Source organism: Lactuca virosa, chromosome 9 (genome assembly GCF_052849685.1).
Source record: "Lactuca virosa cultivar CGN04683 chromosome 9, Lactuca_virosa_CGN04683_v6, whole genome shotgun sequence".
In the NCBI taxonomy this organism is placed as follows: domain Eukaryota; kingdom Viridiplantae; phylum Streptophyta; class Magnoliopsida; order Asterales; family Asteraceae; genus Lactuca; species Lactuca virosa.
Window position 1 is genome coordinate 285,852,271 of NC_136434.1, and position 22,729 is coordinate 285,874,999.

The 22,729-nt window shown below is 34.9% G+C and overlaps 1 protein-coding gene and 1 non-coding gene across 2 annotated transcripts; one reads left to right on the forward strand and one right to left on the reverse strand.

Annotated features, from left to right (window-relative positions):
• The first annotated feature begins 229 nt into the window (after positions 1-229).
• LOC145140612 (uncharacterized) lies at positions 230-1,245 on the forward strand. The gene is made up of 3 exons (XM_079074043.1): positions 230-385; positions 500-776; positions 866-1,245. Exons 1-3 carry the CDS (start codon positions 230-232, stop codon positions 1,243-1,245), a joined length of 813 nt encoding a protein of 270 aa, XP_078930169.1.
• Positions 1,246-2,682: 1,437 nt separating this feature from the next.
• TRNAK-UUU (transfer RNA lysine (anticodon UUU)) lies at positions 2,683-2,755 on the reverse strand. The gene has a single exon. It is a non-coding gene; the product is annotated as a tRNA-Lys (tRNA).
• Positions 2,756-22,729: the final 19,974 nt, after the last annotated feature.

A 22,729-nucleotide genomic window follows, 5' to 3' on the forward strand; every position in this document is an offset into this window, starting at 1 on the left:
AAATTTGAATACCTTTTTCATGGCTATCGGTTGCACGATAATATAGTTTCCCTATATTTTATATACCTACTTCTTTATATTTAATGTTCATATACACGTGTTCACTTTAATTAGATTATTAATTACTTTTTAGGTTCAAGCGTTTCAAAGATGTTTGCATCCTATTATTATCATTGACGGCGCACACCTTAAAGATAAATACTTGGGCACCATGTTCCTAGCAATAAGCATGGATGGTAATAACCAAATCCTCTTTATCGCATTTGGTGTTGGGAAAACTGAAAGTGAAGAGTCATGGATTTGGTTTTTATCAAGACTCAAAGAATGTGTCGGGGACATGTCATCTTTGGCTATCATATCAGATAGAGACAATTTAATTGAAATGGTCATTCAAGCCGTGTTCGTGAATGCATATCACGGACTCTGATGTCGCCATTTGTTGATGAATATGAGAGCAAAGATCGACAAGCAAGAGAGAACATAAATTTTGTTTTGGGAGGCTGCAAAGGCTTACCGAGAGTCTGATTTAAAAGAAAGCTTAGGTAGGCTACGTCGTGCACTAAACGATGATTGTCAGACATGGCTAGACAGAATCGGTAATGAGAGATGGGCAAGGTTGTGTTTCTCTGTGGTTCAGTACAATACTATGACAACAAATAGTGTCGAGTTCATCAATGCATTATCAAGAGACGCACGGAAACTACCGATAACAATGTTGATTGATTTCTTTCGGGCAACTATGCAACAATGGTGGTGCCAACGACGTAATGTTGGAGGTAAGTGTTTCCCTATATTATAATAGTTCAATGATAAATGTAGTGTAATTTACTGTGCATGACAACATATACGTAAATGTTTGTTATAGCTGAAAGCAAAAAAGATGTCACTGAGTATGCTGAGAAGGTCATCGACAAGAGGATCAACAAATCCGCTGCTTTTCGGGTATACCGGATTGATCAAATTAGATATGAGGTGACTGACCAAATGAAAAATGGTATAGCAAACTTGGAAAGTCGTTATTGCACGTGTGGGAAATGGAAATTGCCAGGTATACCTTGTACTCATGCTATGACAGTATTCAAGGAACTAAGATATCAACATTGTAGTGCATGGGTGTCATCGTACTTCAGAATGGAAACATATCGATCAACATATGTAGAGGTTGTGTTTCATGTGCCAGTTCCAGCTGAATACAAAGAACCAAATGAAGTCATGGTTGTTTTGCCACCATTGATGGACAAATGACAAGTCAGACGACCTAAAAACCATAACCGTACCTCATCCCAAGGTGAAGGTCCGATTCAGAAAAAATGTTGTTGTTGCTAAAGGATCGGTCACACAAGCAGAAACTGTGACGCTTCGTTTCCTGCAGAGCCAACAAAAAATGAATCTTCAAGTAGGACCAAGTCAAGTGGCAAAAGTAATGTTAAGTCTAAGAGTAGACATACTAGTCAAAAAGGTAGCTAACAATATGATATTGTTGATTTAAAAAACCCGTAGTGATGTTTGTACGATATCATAATATTCTACAAAATGTTGTTCGGAACGATAAACTTGTTTTTGCTACATCTTCAAAAGGAAATTGTTTTAAAACATTGACAAAGAAAACCATAACTCAAACATTGCGTAATATGCAACATCTATCAACTGGACACTCTCAATCCACCACCTAGCAGCATGCTCCTGCGCATTAGGTTACAACAACTCGTTGGGGGTACGCTGCATAAAAAACAATATATAAATGTTAATCTTAAGTTATTTATGTCATATCAACTTATAAACTATGAAGTGGACTAAACTACATTAGTAACATCGAGAATACGTTGACAATCAGGTGCATGCAAACGTCTCATCGTAGGGTATGCAGCTGTCCGAGAGATAACACCCGGTATAGGGGAACCAACTATACTACTGTTGAGAAATAATCCGACATAGTGTAAATATTTTGATATTTACCGGCGTAGTGCATTTTTAATGGCGTATTAGGATGGATTAGCAAGGGCAACAATCAACCTTTTCATTAAATTCGTTGCTAAGGTTTTTGTAGAAAATCTATAAATGTTGCTTCAATGCTTCTATCACTACTTTGTCGCTAATTGGAAAATAGGTTCTTAAGTTACATTAATATATGATTTTTGTTGCAATTGTAAACTATGAGACAATAGGTTTTCTACTGTTTCATATGAACTTGGGGAGATAGTTGTTTATCTAGATGGGTTGGCCTTCCAAGAGGGAGAAGAGAAAATTTTGCTTTTCCAAAAAAAAAAAAAAAAAAAAGGGGAGAGCCGGAGAGGGAAAAATGTAATTATGTAATATATGCTATACTTTGCATGTGAAATTCCTGTAATTGTCGTAGTATTTTGTGTGGCCAAGTTAAAATTATACACAAATATTTATGTTTTAAGTGTATATTACAATCGAAGTTAGTAAAGTTGTATGACTTTATAAAACACCTTTTGATATATTAACGAAATTTGTCATAAATGATCTATAAATAGTAACAGACATGACGAATTTTATCATCAAAATAAGTATAAATAGTTTTAAAAGAACGACACAAGCAGAAGATTAGTAAAGATATCCATCCTTAATAACAACAAATTAGTGATCGGGCAAAAATATGTGGTTCCTAACATATTAAAAAAATTGTGTTCAAGATTAAATATAATAATCTAAAACAGTCGCCATCCGTGGGACTCGAACCCACGACCACGTGGTTAAAAGCCACGCGCTCTACCAACTGAGCTAGAACGGCTAGGATATTCTGGTAGTTTAAGTTAAATTTCTATGTAAATGTTAATCTTTTTACAACAGAAAACCCAAGTTATCTTAAACTTGTACAAGTTATATGTTTCTACTTTCTAGAACTCATATCGCACGTATATTTTGAGAAAATTCTTTTAAAAGATAAATATTTAGTATAAACTTAAGAGGGTAACTTTCAAGAAAGAATAGTAAAGTTAATTCTCCGAGCAAAACTTATACAAATTAGTTGGGTAAACTCGATCCACTACTTAAATCTAGTTCAACCCACTACTTGAATCTAGTTATAGAAAGATCGTTTTGCTATACAGAACCTATATTTTATTTTAGTTTTTACTAAAAGGCAGTGGCGGATTTAGTATATGACACACGGTGGCCCGTGCAACTCCTGACTTTACCGAACGCAATGTAAACTTTTCCGAAAATTTTCGATTTTTTTTTTCTACTATCGTCCAATCTATGACTTCCCGTGACACCCCTACTATGAAATCGTGCATCCGCCCCTGCCGAAAGGATGTTGTTTATGTTTACTAGTAGTAGGCTTGGATTATTAATATAAAACAAGCCTGTGATTCAGGTCTAATTCAATGTATGATTTGAGAGACGAGTACCAGACGATACGATATTGAATCTGGTTTATTTGGGCTTATAGGAACAGAGAGACGAGGTGTTCAAGATGTACAACATACGAAAAAGTCATATTTTTGAAAGCATTGTCATTCATTCTTTTAATTGGTTCTCTAGTAGAAATAACAAAAACAACATATCTTGGACCTAGTGGTTGCAAAACCTCTTGACTCTTTGTAATTGGTTTTTGATTTCTAGCTTTTGCGAGTTTTTCTTTATAAAAATATGGTTGTTCAAAAAAAATCTTTTAAAAGTTACCTACTTAGGCTAGACAGAATGGGAGGGGTGAAGAGGATCGGGAACCATACATGCAAGAACATATAACAATTGTACGCATCTTATGAATCTAGACATGGATTTCCTCGAATGATATGCAATATTGATTATATCCATTAGGTTTGGAGTAATTGAGCAAAATAATGACATTGCCAATAAACAAGACACAATCACGACCACATGCATTCGATAATTATGCTTGAAAAAATAACATCCAAGGATTTACGTTTTTGGCATGTATTTTTTTGGTTTCCTTAGTTCCAACGATAACATTAATGTCCTCCAACAATTGTCATTATTCAGCTCCATATCAAATGGAAGTGCACATAATAGTGCATTTCATGTTCACTGAGCAAACTACAAAGGATGAGTGTTATCTTGTCGATGGAATATAACCAATTAGGATACTATTATCAAATTGTTTAGCCATCAAAATGATGATAGATGAAAAAGGTTCAAGAATGTACGTGAAGCACCAATGAAAGACGTGGAACAAGCTTTTGGTTTCTAAAAAAATGTTTGGAAATTCTTCATGTCGTTGAACCGTCAAATGGATATTTCTAGAATTCACAATATAACATACAGTTGCATTACATTACACAATATCATTTTAGAAGACAAAGGTTCGGTAGTATACCCTTTTGATGAAAATAATTTTCCAACAAATCAAGAAGGCCTTTCAAGTGTTTATACTCGTCTAGAATTGCAATCCCTAGAAACCCACAATAACCTTTAAGCGGATCTCATGGAATATATTTCAACCGCCATCGTACTCAATTTGGACAACTTTTTAAAGTTTTTTATTTAGTGGTTTTTTATTTGAATTATTATTTACTCTTGTTTTTTTATTAATAGAATGTTATCTTTAATGTTTTCTAGTTTTTATATTTTTTTTATAAGTTTTATATAAATTTGAGTTTTTAAATAAAAATATGTGGGGTGCAAGGGAGACCAGTTCCACGGTTGAGGGATGGTTCTGTGACATGGTGAGATGACAGAGACAATTTGATATCATGATGATGTGGTTTGGGATGGGAGGAAAAACATTCCCTCGATTTTTAACCACTCTTTAGAGAGGTATCCCAATAAATAAGGCTTGTAACTTTGTTTTTATATGTTAGTGAATTTTGGAAGCTAGATGGTGGATTTAGATGTTAAGATGGAAGTTGAATAATGTGATTTGTTACATTGAATGGTCTAGACTTTGGTATGGTTGTAGGATTTTGAAGAAAGAATTTTATTAATATGGATAAATACCAATAATATTGAAGTTCACAAAAAGATGAAATTATTTCTCTCATTACTGAATTTCATCATTACAAACTGTTTATATACAATCTCTAAACATAACTAAATCACACCTCTTATCATACACTATATTCTTATCGTACGCCTAACAGCTATAACAACTAACTGAATGAACCGACTAACTGATTAGCTGTCAAAGAACACGTATGTATAAATATATCTAATATACCCCCCTTAAGATGGGCGCTGAAAAATATCTTGAAGGGCCATCTTAGATAATAAAGGAACCATCTTGGCTTTTGGTAAAGGTTTAGTGAATAAATCAGCAACTTGATGTTGAGAACGAATAAGCATGAGCTTGACTGTTTTATCCAGAACTTTATCGCGAATGAAATGGCAGTCCAACTCTATATGCTTTGTCCTTTCGTGAAATTGTGGATTAGAGGCTATTTTGATAGCTGACTCATTATCACAAAAGAGTAATGTAGGTTGTGAGGTATCAACTTGAAAAGCTTGTAACAAATGCTTGAGCCATATAATTTCACTAGTTGTGGCAGCTAAGGCACGATATTCCGCCTCAGTAGAAGAGCGTGAAACAATGGTTTGTTTCTTAGATTTCCAAGAAATCATAGAATCTCCAATGAAAATACAAAAACCAGTTATGGAACGCCTTGTGTTGGGACATCCCGCCCAATCTGAATCACTAAAAGCACGAAGCTGTAATGATTGTTTGGAGGATAAAAATAATCCTTGACCTTGATTATGTTTGAGATATCGTAGTAAATGATTAACAGTTTCCATGTGCGGCTTGGTTGGTGATCTTAAGAGTTACAAATTTTGTCATAAAATTTTGGAACTCAAAAGTATTTTTTAAAAGTTATGATTTTAAGAGTTTTGAAACTTCCATAAGTTATGGATTATCAAAAGTTTTTTTGTGTTACCTTGTTTTATGAGTTAATTTAGATTAATAAAAAACTTTGTGTTAGTTGTTTTCAATCCAAATTAATCTACAAATTGTTCATAAAATGTGTTTTTGTAACTTGTCCTCAAGTTATATGAAAAGACACATTTATGATTCTTAAAACTCATAAATAATTCCATAGGTTACAAAATGAAGAGTCTTTTTCTCATAAATAGTTTTTATGAACTCCGTAACTTGTCCTCAAGTTATGGATGTTCAAGAGTCTCTTCATTTAAGTCTCTAAAACTTTAATTAAACTCATAAGTTATGAAAATCAAAGAGTTTTGAATAGTTTCAAAACTTGCCTCAAGTTTTGGAATTTGTAAATATTTACTTATGAATGCTTTAATTCCAAATCAAGCCCTAGAATTTTAAAAGTTTAAAATTCAACCCTTATATTATTATTATAATTTTAATTATATAGATATGTATAAGATAAAGTCAATCTTACCATTAGTAGGCCTCATTCACGAAACCGGTCTATAAGGGGGGGGGGGGGTATAAGGTTACTGCCTATAAAATGGCAGTTTAATGGGTGTCCACTCTCACCCACCGCTTCCTTGACTGGTGGAGGGTCGTTAGTCGAACGGGTAGGATAAAGACTATAATTCTCCCTTCAGTAAAATTATAATGATAAATACTAAGTAACTAAACACTTATAAATTCCCAATCTTAGTTACTTAGGAAAATGTGAAATGGTGCTAACCCATGAAATTACACTTTGCACCTTTGTTAAGTCGTTAGTGGAGCGTGTGTGGTTAACCGGCACACTAACATGGGACTGACAATGTGTGGCGAAGGGTAACTTAAGTTTATCATAGATTGGTGGAGCGTGTGTGATTAAACGGCACATCAATTAGGTGATAAAGTTGAGGGTACCAAGTCAATTTGCATGGTTATTCACACCTTGTTTGTGATCATCGGCATCCCAGTCACAAACTTGAGAGGGCACAATCGAGATTCAAACATGCCATTGAAAGTTCAATGTATCTCAAAAGATCTAGGAGTTTCAAATCTAATTAAAACTTAATTATATTTCGTTTTCATGGTGGAAATTGGTAAATCGTCATTTACCTACCTTCAACTATTTTATAGCTTGGATTACGACATCCCTCTTCCGGTTATAAATAGGTTGTTGGATCCTAGCCTTAATATTTCATATTGGGTGTTATATTAAGGACTTTAAATCAACTAAACTTGAATTTCTCCCATTATAGATGTCTAGTTAAGACAACTATGGTCTTCCCAAATCTTTAGGAACAAGCTTTCCTATTGAAGATGATATCCCACATGGCAATCAAGGTGAAAAATTAATCCATTTGTTGTGCATTAATGGGACTGGAAATCATGCTTCACTTCCTCCACCTCCTCCAATTATTCTCCCTATCCCACAAGTTCAAATACTTGAAAAGTTCAAGGTCACTCAATCCCTATTGGCAAGCCGGGAGAGTCGATTGTCGAAGTCTCGAGGTAGCTGGCTGTTGACTTGGTTCTTCAGTCACACCCTGATGACAGATCAAGACATGACCCTTAATGATCTTACCTATTTGCTTGATGTTGCTAAATCAGCAATGATTTGGGGCACTGGTAAAGCAAAATTTGATTGGAAGATCAACTTCCCAAACTTCCATGGACATTGACAATGGTAACATTAGAAGTCCAGAAAAGCTTTCTCTTCCCAATGGAAAGGGATCAGCCATGGTCAATTCATTTGACCTAATGGTAAAGAGAAAGGATAAGTCTGAGATAGTCTCATGTACCATTTTGAAAGAGTCCATATGTTTCTTTTGCCAAAAGAAGGGACATTGGTTGCGAAGCTGCCAAATTTACCTGAAAGATCTGGTAAAGTCAAAAGTTTGACTCTACTTCAGGTAAAGTCCATTATCTAACTCTATTAAGTATCTTTTGGAGATTCTTAATACATAATGTAATCTAATTACATTTTGATGTTTTAGAAAATCAAAGGAAGCTTAAAGAAAGAGTATGCTGATTCTGATCGCGAAAATGGTTCGGTGATCAGAATTTTGAGCAACTACTTAAGAGTTACGATAGATTGCTTAGGAATAGATATCAACATAGTTTTCATATGTATTTGCATTGTAAGGATAAGATTTTTCAGCAAGTTTTAAATAAAAATAAAAAAAGTTTTGATTTATTTATTTTAAGTATCCTTACAATCGCATTTGTGAAAAATTGTTGTTTATATGTTTCCATTGAAAGCAATATTGGAAAATAAAATTTGATTCTTTCATTTATGGTAGTGTCATAATTTACCAAATAAGGAAAGATTCTCATCACCTAAGTTTCAGTTGGATAGAAACTTGGAATCATGCAAGTTGTATTGTGTGATGAATGAAAATTTTCATCTTTGGGAAATTAAGACTAAGACCTTGTTCACATGTATGTGTGAGTCGAGTGAAGGACTAAAGGATTGAGTACACTTGGTTGTGTGCTGATCAGGTTCACCACAAAGGTCAATACGATTATTCATTATGATTTACTAACGTTTAGTAAATATGGTTATGCTTACAAGTTTAAGTGTAATTCTGAAACATTGGAAAAGTTTCAATGTATGGCAGAACGGATGAGAAGAATCAAGTAAGGCAGAAAGATAAAAGTTTCTCCAATCTGAAGAGATGGGAGAGTACTTGAATATCTTGTTTTATGACTATCTTAGTGATTATGAAACCATATCACAATTGATTCTCTAAGGACACCTTAGTGCATTTGTTTGACTATGGAGAGGAATCATGAATTGTTGAAATGGTTATCTCAAAAGATAAATCGTACTTTGTTCCAAAATCAAATCTTAGAGTCATACTCTAAGATTGTAACTTGAGTGACATAATCTTAAGAAATGTTTAAAACACTTGTCAAATGTAGAGTAAAATGTTTTCTTACTCTAGTATATTTGAAATTGGTAAGTTGTGATGTTTTGGATAAGACAAAGACCAACTAAGACCAATTGTGAGAAGTGTTTAACTTGATCAGAATCCGCACTAACTCTTGAATATTTGTTTTGTCAAGGAATGGTTCTTGACAAAAAGAATCTTATATGTCAAGAGCACAGTGGGAGTCTTAAAGATCTTGAATAGTTTCAAGAACTAATCAAGAGTAAACCTATTGTTAATCACTAGCACACAACTTGAGGTCTGTAACCTATTGTGTTGACATATTCTTGTGATTAAGGTTATGACAAATTCACATGGATAGGAACATTTACACCATAAAAAATCTAAGTGTCATAAGGTTTCTCTCCGATTCATGAAAATGATGGTGAGGAAACGCTTTCACTAAGTAGACTTTAAGTAGATAGCATTTGTGATCTTTGCATTCTCAAAGTCGTTAGTGGAGCGTGCGTGGTTAACCGGCACACTAACATGGACTTATGAGAAATGGCAAAGGTCTAAACAATTGAGACTATGATTACGACATCCCTTTTCATAGTTCTGAAATTGTTTAGACACACATGTGAGCTATCTAAGAAAAGGTGTATGATTTTGATAAAGTCTTGTCAAAGCAATCTCGTATCAGAAATCTGAACTTTAGTAAGAAAGTCAATAAAGTATTGACTTCTAGAAGTCCAGCTGTTTTCTGATACATGTCAAAGCTAGTGGGAGCATAAGTGTTATGCTAATAATCATCATGTTAGTGGGAGCATGATAATTATGATAAGTATTGCAAGTTAGCAATGTTAATTATAGAAAACAAAGTTTCAATTCTTGAAGTTGCAGGGGTTGGAAAAGTTGTGTTGCTATAATTAAGGGAGAGGATATACTTCATTTCAACTCTAAAAGCTTAGATTAAGATTTTAATCACCTTTAGTCAAGGATATATATATATGAATTTTATGTTGGATTGGTTCAACATAAGAAAATTCTATATATTGCGTTCTCAAAATTCGATTATGATTACGACATTCCTCCTCATAGTCAAATTTTGAGAACATGGCAAATAAAAATTTTATAGCATGAATCGTGTCCCATATGCTTCGGGTATAGGATCGATTACATGCGCTATAATATTTATCCTTTCTAAATTTTCCAAATGTCTGGGGCATTAAGAAGGGAAAAGGTCTAGAATTGGATATGACTAAAATGATTAAACAATTGTCGAGGACAATCTAAGGTTTACCAAAGATTGGTTGCTCAGGGACAGTTGGAAGTATAGTGTTAATTTTGGAAGGACCATATTGACATATTCGGAAAAGAGGCAACTCTTGTTCAGAAGTGATAGTCAAAATGGGAATATGGAAATATTCTCATAGGTGGAAGTTATTCAATCTGTGTAAGATTAGAAAACTTAATGCAAGAAGGATGTTCAAAGCAATGTACTTTGAATATGAGACTTCGTTTCCATGGAGTTGATCTCCATTGGAATACTCTGTAATGTCCGGTGACAAGTCTTTGTGACTTTGTGCATAATCATTACAGAGGATCAGTGCATATAAGTTTAAAATCTAACAGATTTCGGTAAATGGCAGGAATTTGGAATTCTTACATTTTTCGATATGGATTTGGGAGTGTGAAATGAGAATCATTGGAATTATGTTCAATCGATCTATTTCACAAAGTAAGGATCGTAAACAAACATAGTGTGCATACTTTGTGTATGGCATAACTGGTGTTTAGAAAAACATAGTGTACATGCTTGGAGCATGGGACAACTAGTGTTTTTTAATTCAAGTATAAAGTTGATAAAATCGAAACATTGAATAATGAGTAATCAATATGGTGCTTAGATAAAAGGTGTTTTATTTACTCTCAAAGTGTTGGGATTAGTATTATTCTTATGTTTCACTTTGCATGTTTTGACTTCCAGAATAACTAGGTCATTCTTCCCGAATAACTAAGTTATTCAAACCATCCACAGTCATTAATACATTGGAAGTAGGTATTAAATCAAGACTGTCATGAGTTGGCTTGTAGATGTCTAAGATGTTGGACATGGCAAGAGTTGCTACAACACTCATGAGTACTCATAAGTTCTGAGTATTGGATTCAACCCACGCTCATTTGAATCACTTCATGTATTTTATCACGAGTGATCATGAGACGATAATATCCTATATTCTTCAAACCTAGAGATATGAGTTGGTTATACATTGATTGCACGAAAACGCATTGGTAACTCGATGTTATAAAACGTGCCTTTGTGTATGATTCAACAAGTAGTAGAACAAGCCATATGAGTCGAAGTTTATCTATTCCTTTTACCCTTAAAGGGATAAAAGTGATATCTGTGGGCCCCTCGATGATTTAATGATGACACTTGTGAGTGCTTGGCCAAGCCAGAACTGATTTGATTTGTTCAATTAGTCAGTCGTCAAAAATCGGAAATCGGGAAACAACAAATGGGCAGAGAGAATGATTATAATCCATGTCTCAGTCCATATGATATCTAGAATGGAGGAATATATGATCCCTTATCTAATGGACGCATCATTTATTGGTTCAGAGTTCGACAGCGACTTTAAGAGCTACGATTGCTAGTCGGGTTATGAAGTCGTACTTGCAATAATAATTTTAGACTTATACAAGTGGGAGACTGTTGGATTAAATGTATAAGCCCATAACTATTATTGGTATGTACTCGACCCGAGTGTAGCATGGTCCATTTGGGTTGCATATCATCAGGACAATTTGTTAGGATGGATTCTTGAGAGAAGGTTATATATGATTTATTAATATATTATAAGTTCTAAACTAACGTCCTTAACCATAAATTTTCCAACATAGGGTTACACCTTAGGAGTGTTAGAATGCTCAAAACCCTTCAAAACTAACGTCCTTAACCATAAATTTTCCAACATTATGTTCTTGCATGGCTAAAAAGTGCTTAATGCCAAAACCCTCACTTCTTAACCCAAAAGACATCCTAGTTCATGCATGGAAGGACACCAACGACCAAGACTATATTTTTATGACTTATCACACCTCAAAACATCTGAAAGGACAAGTCAAAGGTCCTGTAGTATTCCATACTCACAAGGATCACGATTTGGGACAAAAAGGAGTAACTTTAGCTAAATCAAGATCTAAAGGAAAACTCATCAAGTTTGGAGCTTTATACCTCGAAATGATGCAAAAGGGAGAATAGATGATGGATCCAATGCCTTGAGTGAAACTCCACAACTTCAAAATCTTTCATCACCACCAAGAACACCAAAATGGCACCAAATGACACTCTAAGCTTCAAAACACACTCACACACTTTAGGGTTTTGAAATAGAGAGGGAGGTTGGAGATGAGGAAGGGTATGGGGTTATAATGATGCTTAAATAGGGTCCAAACCCTAAAAATTAGGGTTTTGAGTCCAGGCCGGGAATGCATAGCATCCACAACAGATGCATAGTGTCCACAACGCATGGCGATCTCAACAAATGCATAGCGTTCTACTGAAGATGCGTTTTTTTTTCTTCAAACGCAACTAGGGACCCTTTTTGCCAACAATATTTATAACAAGGGTATAAAAGGAATACCTGGAAATCAAGGTGTTACAATTTAGACCATTTTTCAAGTCTTTTTTTAATTTTAATCAATCTAGCATATATAACATTTTAAAATCGTCTTTCAACTGAATTAATCCATGTCTTAAAACTAACCATAGGAAAAAGTGGGCGTCCAAGAATGATGGGTACATATTCATCGTCTTTCATATCCTAAACAACAAAATCAATTGGAAAAACAAATTTTCCAATTTTAACCAATAAATCGTCAACTATGCCTCGAGGGTAAGTAACCGAACGGTTAGCCATATGGATCGCCATTTTTGTAGTCTTTAATTTTGGAAGGTAAATATTTTGGTAAAAAGAATATGGCATCAAATTAATGCTAGTTCCATAATTGGCTAAAGCAAATATCTTCGTGGCATTTCCAAACTCACATGGAAAATTAAGGCGTCCTAGATCTCCCATATTTGTTAGTATTCCTTCCATAACTACCACTGAACATTGTTCATTAAGAACAACCTTGAATATCTTTTATATGTAGAGAATATCGATCGAGTGTTTGAAAGTAATCAGAGTTAAGATTGAAAGATGAACACTGAAAGTAAATAGAATCTGTATGGCTCAATTTATGTTTCTGAAAGGTACGGAGAGAATATAGAGTAAAGTAGCGAAGACTTCAAAGATCCGTCTAACTCTAATACTTATCACCTATTTATAGGGATAACAGAAACATATAAAAAATACATAAGGGATTATACATTCACGATTCGAAACCTCATAAGACACCCTTATGCAGATAAACAAAACTGTCTTCGATACTAATTAAAGACATAGCACACATCGGCACCTTACAACAATTTCGAACCCAACATTCTCCCTCTTTGTAAGCAATGTCGAATCTTAAGTCATCAGCATCTGAGCAACTTGATGTAAGACCTTCCGAACTTCCATATACCACAAGATTGTCTTACGAACTTCCGCTTTATCACCTTCTGAATTCTTCTTGTAATTATTGATACGAACCCGTAAATTTGTATACTGAGAGTTCGTATACCTTTCCACATCTTCTACCTTAAACAAAAACTTTGTAATTTTGTTGTTTTTACTCTTTCTAACAAAAACAATTCCCCGTGGCTTCAAACAAATTTTGCCATCATCGTAATCCTTCAAACTCTTTGTACCTTTTAACAAGGTTTGTGGGACTGTGACTTGATTTCCCATTGTAAGTGGAAGCTCAACATCTGTCATTGCGAGATAATCAAAAGCTACGTTGTTGGCTCAACCTGCATGAAATCTGAAGTTCTATAATACCCCTTCAAATAACACATCCTTTGAGATATTCAAGACTTTCACAATCTTCACCAATGACTAAATCTCTTCTTCTTTCTTCCCAAGAACTGCATGGAATCTTAACTTCATTCTTTTAAATTCTACCTTTTCATCAAACTTATCAACAATTTGATATTGCGAATATATGAACATCATTTCATTGATTGGGAAGTCAAGCTGATTGACATCTGAGTTTTCGATATTATAGCTCTTTTTGGGAATTTTGGTAAACTCATGCATAACTCCGCTGAACACATTAGCCTCAATTGTTCCGTAGCTATAGTGTTTGGAAGGATCACCTTTATCTAGACCAGGAGGATCGCTTTGTCTTTGTCAAAGAATACTCTGTATCTTTCTTTGTTTTTCCATTTCCTGCGCCAATGCCAACTTTTTCTCTTCGGCAGTTGGTTCTATCAGAATATCCTTCCCTCTTTGTTTCAACTCTTCTGATGATGGAGGCATTTTCGAACTTGACCCACCAGTAGATGAACCAATGACAATACCTTTAGTTAAAGGTTTCGAAGTCATGGTTGTAGAAGTAGTTGTTGTTGATACTGGAAATTTAGTAAGAATTTATATGCTTGACATTTTTCCAACAACTTCACCTTAATCTGAATTCTTTGATGCACCCAATCCCTGATCAACTACAACCCGGGGTATGGTTGTTTCATTCGAAACATCTTCGTCATCATCATCACTGTTTGTTTTACTATCTTTGACAGTCACATGGTCAAGATCATGAACTTTTGAAGTTGAGGGTTTGTCAGTGTCAACTTTAACCGAAGAATCATTACAGATTTCTTCACCCTTAGCCATTGAAGTGACATTAATGATAGATAACTGAGAATAATCAACAAATTCCTCATCCTCTATTTCAATGATATTATCTGAATCATCTTCGATATAAGCAAAAATGTTTAGAGAGTCAGATGTCGAATGCTCAGTTCTTTTCAAAATTTGCATTTGTTCGGTTTTGGTCAAGGTCTTATTTACAATATCAACAAGATCATTTGCATCTAAACATTCATCAATTTTTACTACACCATATGCATATGAGTCATTCGGGACCTTGTCAAATTCAGATATCTTCTTCTCATGGTCATAGGAAATAGAATCTATTTTCTCCCTTTCGAAAGCTAAAAAGGGCAAAAGTTTCCTATGTTGTTCTTTGCTAATGTCATATGAATGATGTAATGCAGTTAATTTGCCATAGAACCGTGTAGCCAAATTACATAGATATTTCTTTGTCTCAACAAAATGCTATTATCAGTTTTAAGACTTTCCCTATCACACATGACATTTGTTACTTGAACATCTAAACTATCTATCTTAGAATTCTTCGACTCCAAACACCTCTGACATTCTAGAAATAACAATTTTGTCTTTTCAGCATCACTATTGGTAGAAATAAGCAAATCACTAACATATGTAATAGTTACATCAAACTCGGATAAAATCGAATCATATGAACTAGAAGGAATATTAAAGGATTCAAAAAGAGAACGTACCTTTAAAGTCATTGGAGACTTGTGAGCTGTGGTTGAAACAAAACACCTTCCAGTAACATTCTCCTCATCCTCTTCTTCCTCTTCAAGCCTTGCTTACATTGCTCCATGAGTTGGGTTTTGCATCTCTTCATCATCTGATCCAGATGACCAGATTTAATACGTCCCTTCTTCTTCATCAGCTCCTTTCGCAACTAACGACATTCCCTTTGTCTTCGCTCTTATCTCATAAAGCCTTTCTACATAGTAGGCTTCGTTCTTAACCTTCTCTTTCTTCTCATCTCTTTTCCTAAGCATATAATCGTTTTTCATGTGGTTCGCACCATTTCAATAATGGCAGTCGAACCTAGAGTCACCTTTAAGTTTCTTTTTAGTTTTTGCATCCTCAGTCCTAATTTCCTTCTTTTCAACTTTCTTCTCCTCTCTCACTACCTTCCCAGAAGAACTTCCCTTCGGCTCACTTGGCTTATACTTTGAACAAAATGGCTTTTTAAAAAATTTCTTGACCTTATTGTTCGAATAGAAGGTCACTGCTTCGTTATCAGAATTTACAATAAAACCTTCTTCACCTGAACCTTCTTTCTCAACCAACTCATCATCATCTTCCTTCCCAGAGACTTTCGACATCAATGCATGTGGTCATCCCAAGCTCATCTTCGATTCTTCATCAATTTCAGTGACTTCATTCTCTTGAGCCTTCAACTCATGATAAAGATCACTAAGTGAGAAATTGTCGAAACATTGTTAAGTTTTGATTATCAGACTAACATTTCGCCATTCCTTGAGAAGCCCCATTAAGAATGTTAAATTGTACTCCATTGTTGATCGGATGACTTCATATCTGCTGCACTTGTAGATTAAGTCATTCAGACGATCGTAATAGTGCTCAATGTTTTCACCTTCCTTTTGTCTGAACTCTCCAAGCTCAAGCAAACATTGCTTAACTGAGCTTTTCCTTGTCTTTTCACTACCTTGATACTTCTATTTCAAAGTATCCCAAATTTCTTTTGATGTCTTACAACCACACACATAATTGTAAACAACCGGTGGAAGAGCTCCACGGAGTTCACGTAGGCATCTTTTCTCATTTTTCTTCCGTTTCTCTGTTTGTTGAGCAACATCAGCATTAGCAGCAACAATTCCAACTTGTTGTAACAGACTCGCAGGATGAAATTCATCAGTGATACATTTCCAGAGAACTTTGTCGATTCCGTTCAAATAGTCTTCCATTCGATCAACCCATTGATCATAAAACTCAGGACTCAACATCGGTATCTTAGTTGATGAACCAAGAAGATGAGAATAAGAAGTCATGGTGTTCATGTTGAAACTGGCCATTAATGTACTCAAATGATTTTGAGAGAAAACTTCAGAGATCAAGTATTTGATGATTAAAACTTCCAGAAATTGAACCAGAAACACTCGATTATAAAAACCGAAAGCGGAATCGAATCACAACAGTAGATCTATAGCGATTTTAAAATTCAAAAGTGCGGAAAGATTTTGAGTCTAGAACTAGATTAAAAAACTTTTGAAATCAAAAGAAAATCAGATTGCAGCTGAATGAATCCTGCTCTGATATGAAATGTAGAGAATATCGATCGAGTGTTTGAAAGTAATCAGAGTTAAGATTTAAAGATGGACGCCGAAAGTAAATAGAATCTGTATGGCTCAATTTATGTTTTTGAAAGGTACAGAGAGAATATAGAGTAAAGTAGCGAAGACTTCAAAAGATCCCTCTAACTCTAGTACCTATCACTTATTTATAGGGATAACAAAAACATACAAAAAATACATAAGGGGTTATACGTTCACGCTTCGAAACCTTACAAGATACCCTTATGCAAATAAACAAAACTTACTTCGATAGTAACTAAAGACATAGGACACATCGACACCTTACAACAATTTCGAACCCAACATTCTAGCTGTTGACGAGGGTCGGGAAGATCTTTAAGAAATTTAGCGTATTTGGGCATCTTGGCCATATAATCGGATTACCCTTCACTTAGTTGATGAATCTTCTATTCTCTTGTTCCAGTGCATGTGTCCTTGGTCGATAAGGATAAGGTAATGGCGGATGATAAGGCTTAACCGAAGAATTCTTTGACTGAAACTGTCGAGGCCATGACGTGACAGAGAGCTCGTCACGTCGTGAGAACTAGGCAAATGTCTTTTCTTCTTCGATCTTTTCTTCTTCTGGCTGTGGATCAGGCTGCTTTGTGACTTCATTAAGTATTTCTAAGGGCTTAGGGATGGTGTGACATCCCCATTTTCACGGCCAAAAAATACCTATTTGTTTATGCTTCTTTAAAAATCAAAGTATCCTTTTTAAAGAATAATATTGCGGAATTTGTTCCCAGAAAACATGATAATGATATTATCAAAGCATTTCAAAAGAAATGTATTTTATTTATGTTAAAACATTGAGATGTCATGGTCAATACAAAAACATAACCATAACAAAATATTAAAGCCTTACAGTAATTAAACTAGTGGCCTAATACTCCTTGAATCTCGCAGGAGAATGTATCTTTCATATAGCCACCTGTGATACAATAAACTGAGTGGGTCATGGTGGGAAACCTGCTGAGTACATAGGGATTTCAATCCTATAATGTGATAATAATATATTTCTAAAACCTGCAAATCCAACTATTATCATTAACACAGATATATCATATCTCTAAAACAATTTATCCCATCGCGTCGATTCCAACGTATAGATCCTATACAACGATCTTACAAGATCTAACCTAAAGGATCAATATGAACAACAAACTGACGACGCTTCTTGGGAAATTCCCTGGCAGCAAACGAGGATCAATAAATACATCAAATGAGGGGAATGGAACAAGTTTCACCACGAACCTCCGTTCGTAAAAACAACAATACAATTAAGTCAGGGGTGGTTATCTAGATAACTATGCCTAGCAGTGGTCTGACATCGTGAGGTATTTTACCCCCAGACTCACCCTATTCGGCAATACAATATCAAACTTTGCCTAGAAGTGGTCTGACAACGTGAGGTATTTTACCCCCAGACTCACCCTATCCGACAATACAACACTAGACATACCTGGTAGTGGTCTATTACTGAAACACTCTATTAGGCAGTCTACGAAGTTCCCTCAATTACTTTGTCAAAGGAAACACTGACACATGAAGCTCATCCGATCACTTCATAAAAGAAACGATAACTCCAAAGCTCTTTAAAATAAAAGGTATGGGGAAATACTAATAAAGTACTCCCGTACGCTCCCATACCTCGACACACGATAGTGTCAAAAAAAGGACTTTGTACATGATAGTACTTCTCCCACATTATAGTACCCTGGTATGAGTAGGACTCGTACCCTAAAACATCATAATACCCTGGCACAAGCAACACCTAAGACATGGAGCTTTGGAAAAGACTTGGTACAAAGATAGTACTTTTGTATGTAGAACATACTCCATCAATCATCAATATCCTTCAACAAAGTTTCTACTCTCTATTCCGATCACACACGTACCCTTAATAAGATACTACCCAATATCCAAACTTAATTGAACTAAGCATCTCCTTCAAGTCTTATTTCATCACTAAGCAAGCCTACAATGCTTATAATCAACTTCCGATACTAACTCTGTCTCGGCAACATTATCCGAATTTAGTGTAATATTTTATATAGAGTATTAAGTATTAACATACATTTATCTTCTCATTTATAATACTTTTATTATTATTATTATCATGTAAATATATCTCAACACATATAGAACCATGTCTGGTTCGCATAGCGTATATCATCAAATACACATATAACACATATTTCCAGATAATAAGCATATAACTCACATACAAACTTTCAAAATATATTTAACACTTTTATTAATACTTGTATTAAAATCATGTTCATGAAAGGGACTATGCACTCACCTGTTAAAGTGACGACTCGAAATTCGGGCAGAGCTTCGCTTCTAGCAACTGTCTTTTCTTTTGACGTAACCTAACATTATTATTGCTAAGTTTTAGTCTAATATTTATTGCGACTAATTAGTAGTCTAGATTCATCATTAACTCAAAGTCTACTTTCATGATCTATCAAGTAAGGAACAGCCAAATAGGATCATATCGGAGGTAGGGTCCGTTTGGTATACTAAGTATATTGTTTGAAAATCTCACTTTAAACACCTCACTAAATCACAGTCTAGACATCATCCCCGTATGTAGATCAATCAATATAACGACTTGGAATCACTGATAAATCTTTTTTATAGGTTCATAATAACGATAATGAACTTAAACATAAGTTATACTTAAAGTTGGGTAATCATAACCCACTTACAAGGGAGTTTAGCGAGGAACCGGGCTCTGCACGAGTAGAACTTTTGAGCCGAAAGATCTTTTTCTCGGAGCCTTCTGGCGCATCAGGACTCGCTAATAATACATAGGAGGTGCTAGGGAAAAGTCTTGAGGGTTTAGGGGTGTTTGGGAGAGAGTTGGATGAGAAGATGTGAGAAAAGGAGTGAAAACGAGCTCTATTTATAGGCTGCCTAGTGCCCAGTACGCTGGGCATACTCAACATTACGTTGGGCGTAATGGGAAAAACATCAGTATGCTGGGCATACCTAAGAGGTACATTGGGAATAATTTTCTAGGTGTTGTCATCTCGTGCAAAGCCGTGGGGAGGAAGTAGTGGCCCAGATCTTGCCACGTGTCACTCGCTGGTTAATCCCAAATATTAATTATCTTCTAAATTTCGTAACTTTCGCATATGAGCTCCGTTTTGACGTTCTTTCGCATCGGCTAATTTTGACTTTATATTTTAAAGTTATATTTTAACAGACTTAAACAGTTAAAGTCCGTTAAGAATTCATAACTTTGTCATCCGACGTCCGTTTTCAGCTGTCTCTATATCGTTAAGCTCCTATTTATGAGATCTTCAATTCTCGTTTAGGTTGTGTTGGCTAAAATCGATCGGTCTAAAATTCTATGACTTTTGTTTATATTTTTAAGGCTAAAAAGTAGTTTATCAAAAATTTACTTTTTGCGATACGCGGTGTCGTGCCGGTTTAGTCGCGAAACTTCAACGTGTCATAACTTCTTCGTTATAAGTCGGATTTTAGCGTTCTTTATACGTACGAAATCCTTGTGAAATATAATATAACTTGGTTAAGATTATTTACTCTAAATAATATTCTTTCAAAAAGTCATTTTTGACGCTTATTGCCTCTAAATTGACTAGCCCGAATCTGCATACGTTAAAATTATATCCCCTTTAGGATGATTACATCCCTGAATCATCAACAAAATAGGGCTTGTATAATGACTCAACACGTAACTCTTATGTCCTTTTTAAATGAGTATCTAACTCTTGGGCTTCTTAACTGCTGATAGTGCTCAATCTTGCACCCGTTCTTCATACTGTGTTGGACTTTCAATCGTAACCTTCAAGTTACAAACCTGATCTTTATTGGAGACTCCTGCGCATTCATAAACAAACTTAACTTAAGACATGTCCTTTACTTAGATTATCATAACAGACCGATGGGTCATGTTATAATGTCCTCTTATCGTATGATGCAACACTTAGACTCGGGTCTTTTTGAGTCAGATTCCAGAATGGAATATACCTTCCTTCTTGTTCTAATGTGATACAATCGCATTCTAGCATGTAGAATTTCTAACTACAAGCTTCTTACCTTAACAACGATCGCAATACTTCTATTGATCGCTTCAATTATCATTCACTTCAATCTTCCGGCTTAAGTCAGATGCTACATCGATCTTGGTTCTCTGAACCACGTAACATACTTATCTTAGTCGTACTTGATTTGCTATGACCACTAGGGTTGGAAAAACAATCATCTTCTTGGTCATTACCGAAACGATGGTAACAACATACATGAACAATACAGAATAAATTACTAGTGCCTTGGTAACCTTGTGATTTTCCCTGATCCAAGTGCAAATCCTATGCTTCCGGTAGTATAGGCCTCTACTACCTTTCACACATACTCATACTCGTCCCAAGTATTGTCTCGTAGTTCTCCAAGTCACCACACAAGAAAAATCATATAGCAACTTAACACATCAGATAACCTAACCAAGGTTTATATTATTTCTTGAAACGATTACAAAGATGTTCAAGTTCACCCTATACTATGCCTCTTATATTAGGCTACACCACATGATACTATTTATATGGCTACTTTATATCTCGATCTTCAGGTATATATATATATATATATATATATATATATATATATATATATATATATATATATAGGGAAATCTCCAGAAAAGTCCTAAAATTTTATCCTAATTTACGAAAAAATCCCAAACTAAATTTTGTTTATGAAAAAGCATGAATTATCGGTAAAAATGACGATTTGACCCCTTTTTCCGGTTTCCCAGTTTTATTACTTACCTATTTCACTAAAGTCCCATTATTTTACCCTAATTTGCGAATAAGTCCCAACATAAAATTTACTGATGATTTGGCCCTTTGCTCTATGTAACATACATTTTACCGGTTTCATTGTTGACCTGGACGCCTAGTCATTAAATGAGATGATGAGATAGATATGTTTAGTTATATAATGCTATGTTTAGCATAAAACTTGATATCCTGATGTATTGTATATCTTTTTAAAACATGAAATGCATCCAACGACGACTACAATAATTACATAAACTAACAACAACTACGTTATTTTTTACGTTTATAAGAAATATCGAATTGTCTATCTAATCTTATGTAACCCAATATATCCATCTCATCAGACATCAACTCATTTTCTGCCTTTTTTTATTGGAAACACACATTTTATTGGTTTCATTGCTGATATAGATACATAGTCATAAATGAGCCGATGAGATAGATATCAAATTTTTCAGTAAATGTGACATTATATAACCAATCGTATTCATCTTGTCAACTAACTTAATGACTAGGTGTCTAACTCAACAATGAAACCGATAAAATGTATGTTACAAGAAGAAAAGGACTAAATCATCAGTAAATTTTATTTTGGGACTTATTCGCAAATTAGGGTAAAATAATGGGACTTTAGTGAAACATGTAAGTAATAAAACCGGTAAACCGGAAAAAAGGGGTCAAATCGCCATTTTTACCGGTAATTCATGTTTTTTCGTAAACAAATTTTAGTTTAGGACTTTTTCGTAAATTAGGGTAAAATTTTAGGACTTTTCTGGAGATTTCCCCATATATATATATATATATATATATATATATATATATATATATATATATATATAGATCCTTACTCCTGATCCCTTGCATCCTCGCCTGCTTCATTAAGGATCATCTGGAATGCTCTTGCCTTTGGCTTTGGCGGTACGTTTAGCTTTGTAGCTCCTTCCCTCTTTGGACAGTCTTGCTTGAAGTGTCCTTCTTCACCACACTTAAAGTAGAATTCTCTCTTTTTCATGCATTCGTTGGCATAGTGGACCAATCTTCCCTCATTTGAAGCAGGTCACCTCTTTAGAGCATCTCCCAATGTGTTTCCTTCTGCACTTGTCACTCCACTTTTCTTCATTGCTATCCCCATACCTCTTGT

Bases quoted from the DNA above. Each gene is read 5' to 3' on its own strand.
- LOC145140612 (XM_079074043.1), top strand. From the start codon at position 230: ATGGATGGTAATAACCAAATCCTCTTTATCGCATTTGGTGTTGGGAAA. The intron at 386-499 runs GTCATTCAAGCC...TTGTTTTGGGAG, and splicing joins GAGACAATTTAATTGAAATG to GCTGCAAAGGCTTACCGAGA. The intron at 777-865 runs GTAAGTGTTTCC...TGTTTGTTATAG, and splicing joins CCAACGACGTAATGTTGGAG to CTGAAAGCAAAAAAGATGTC.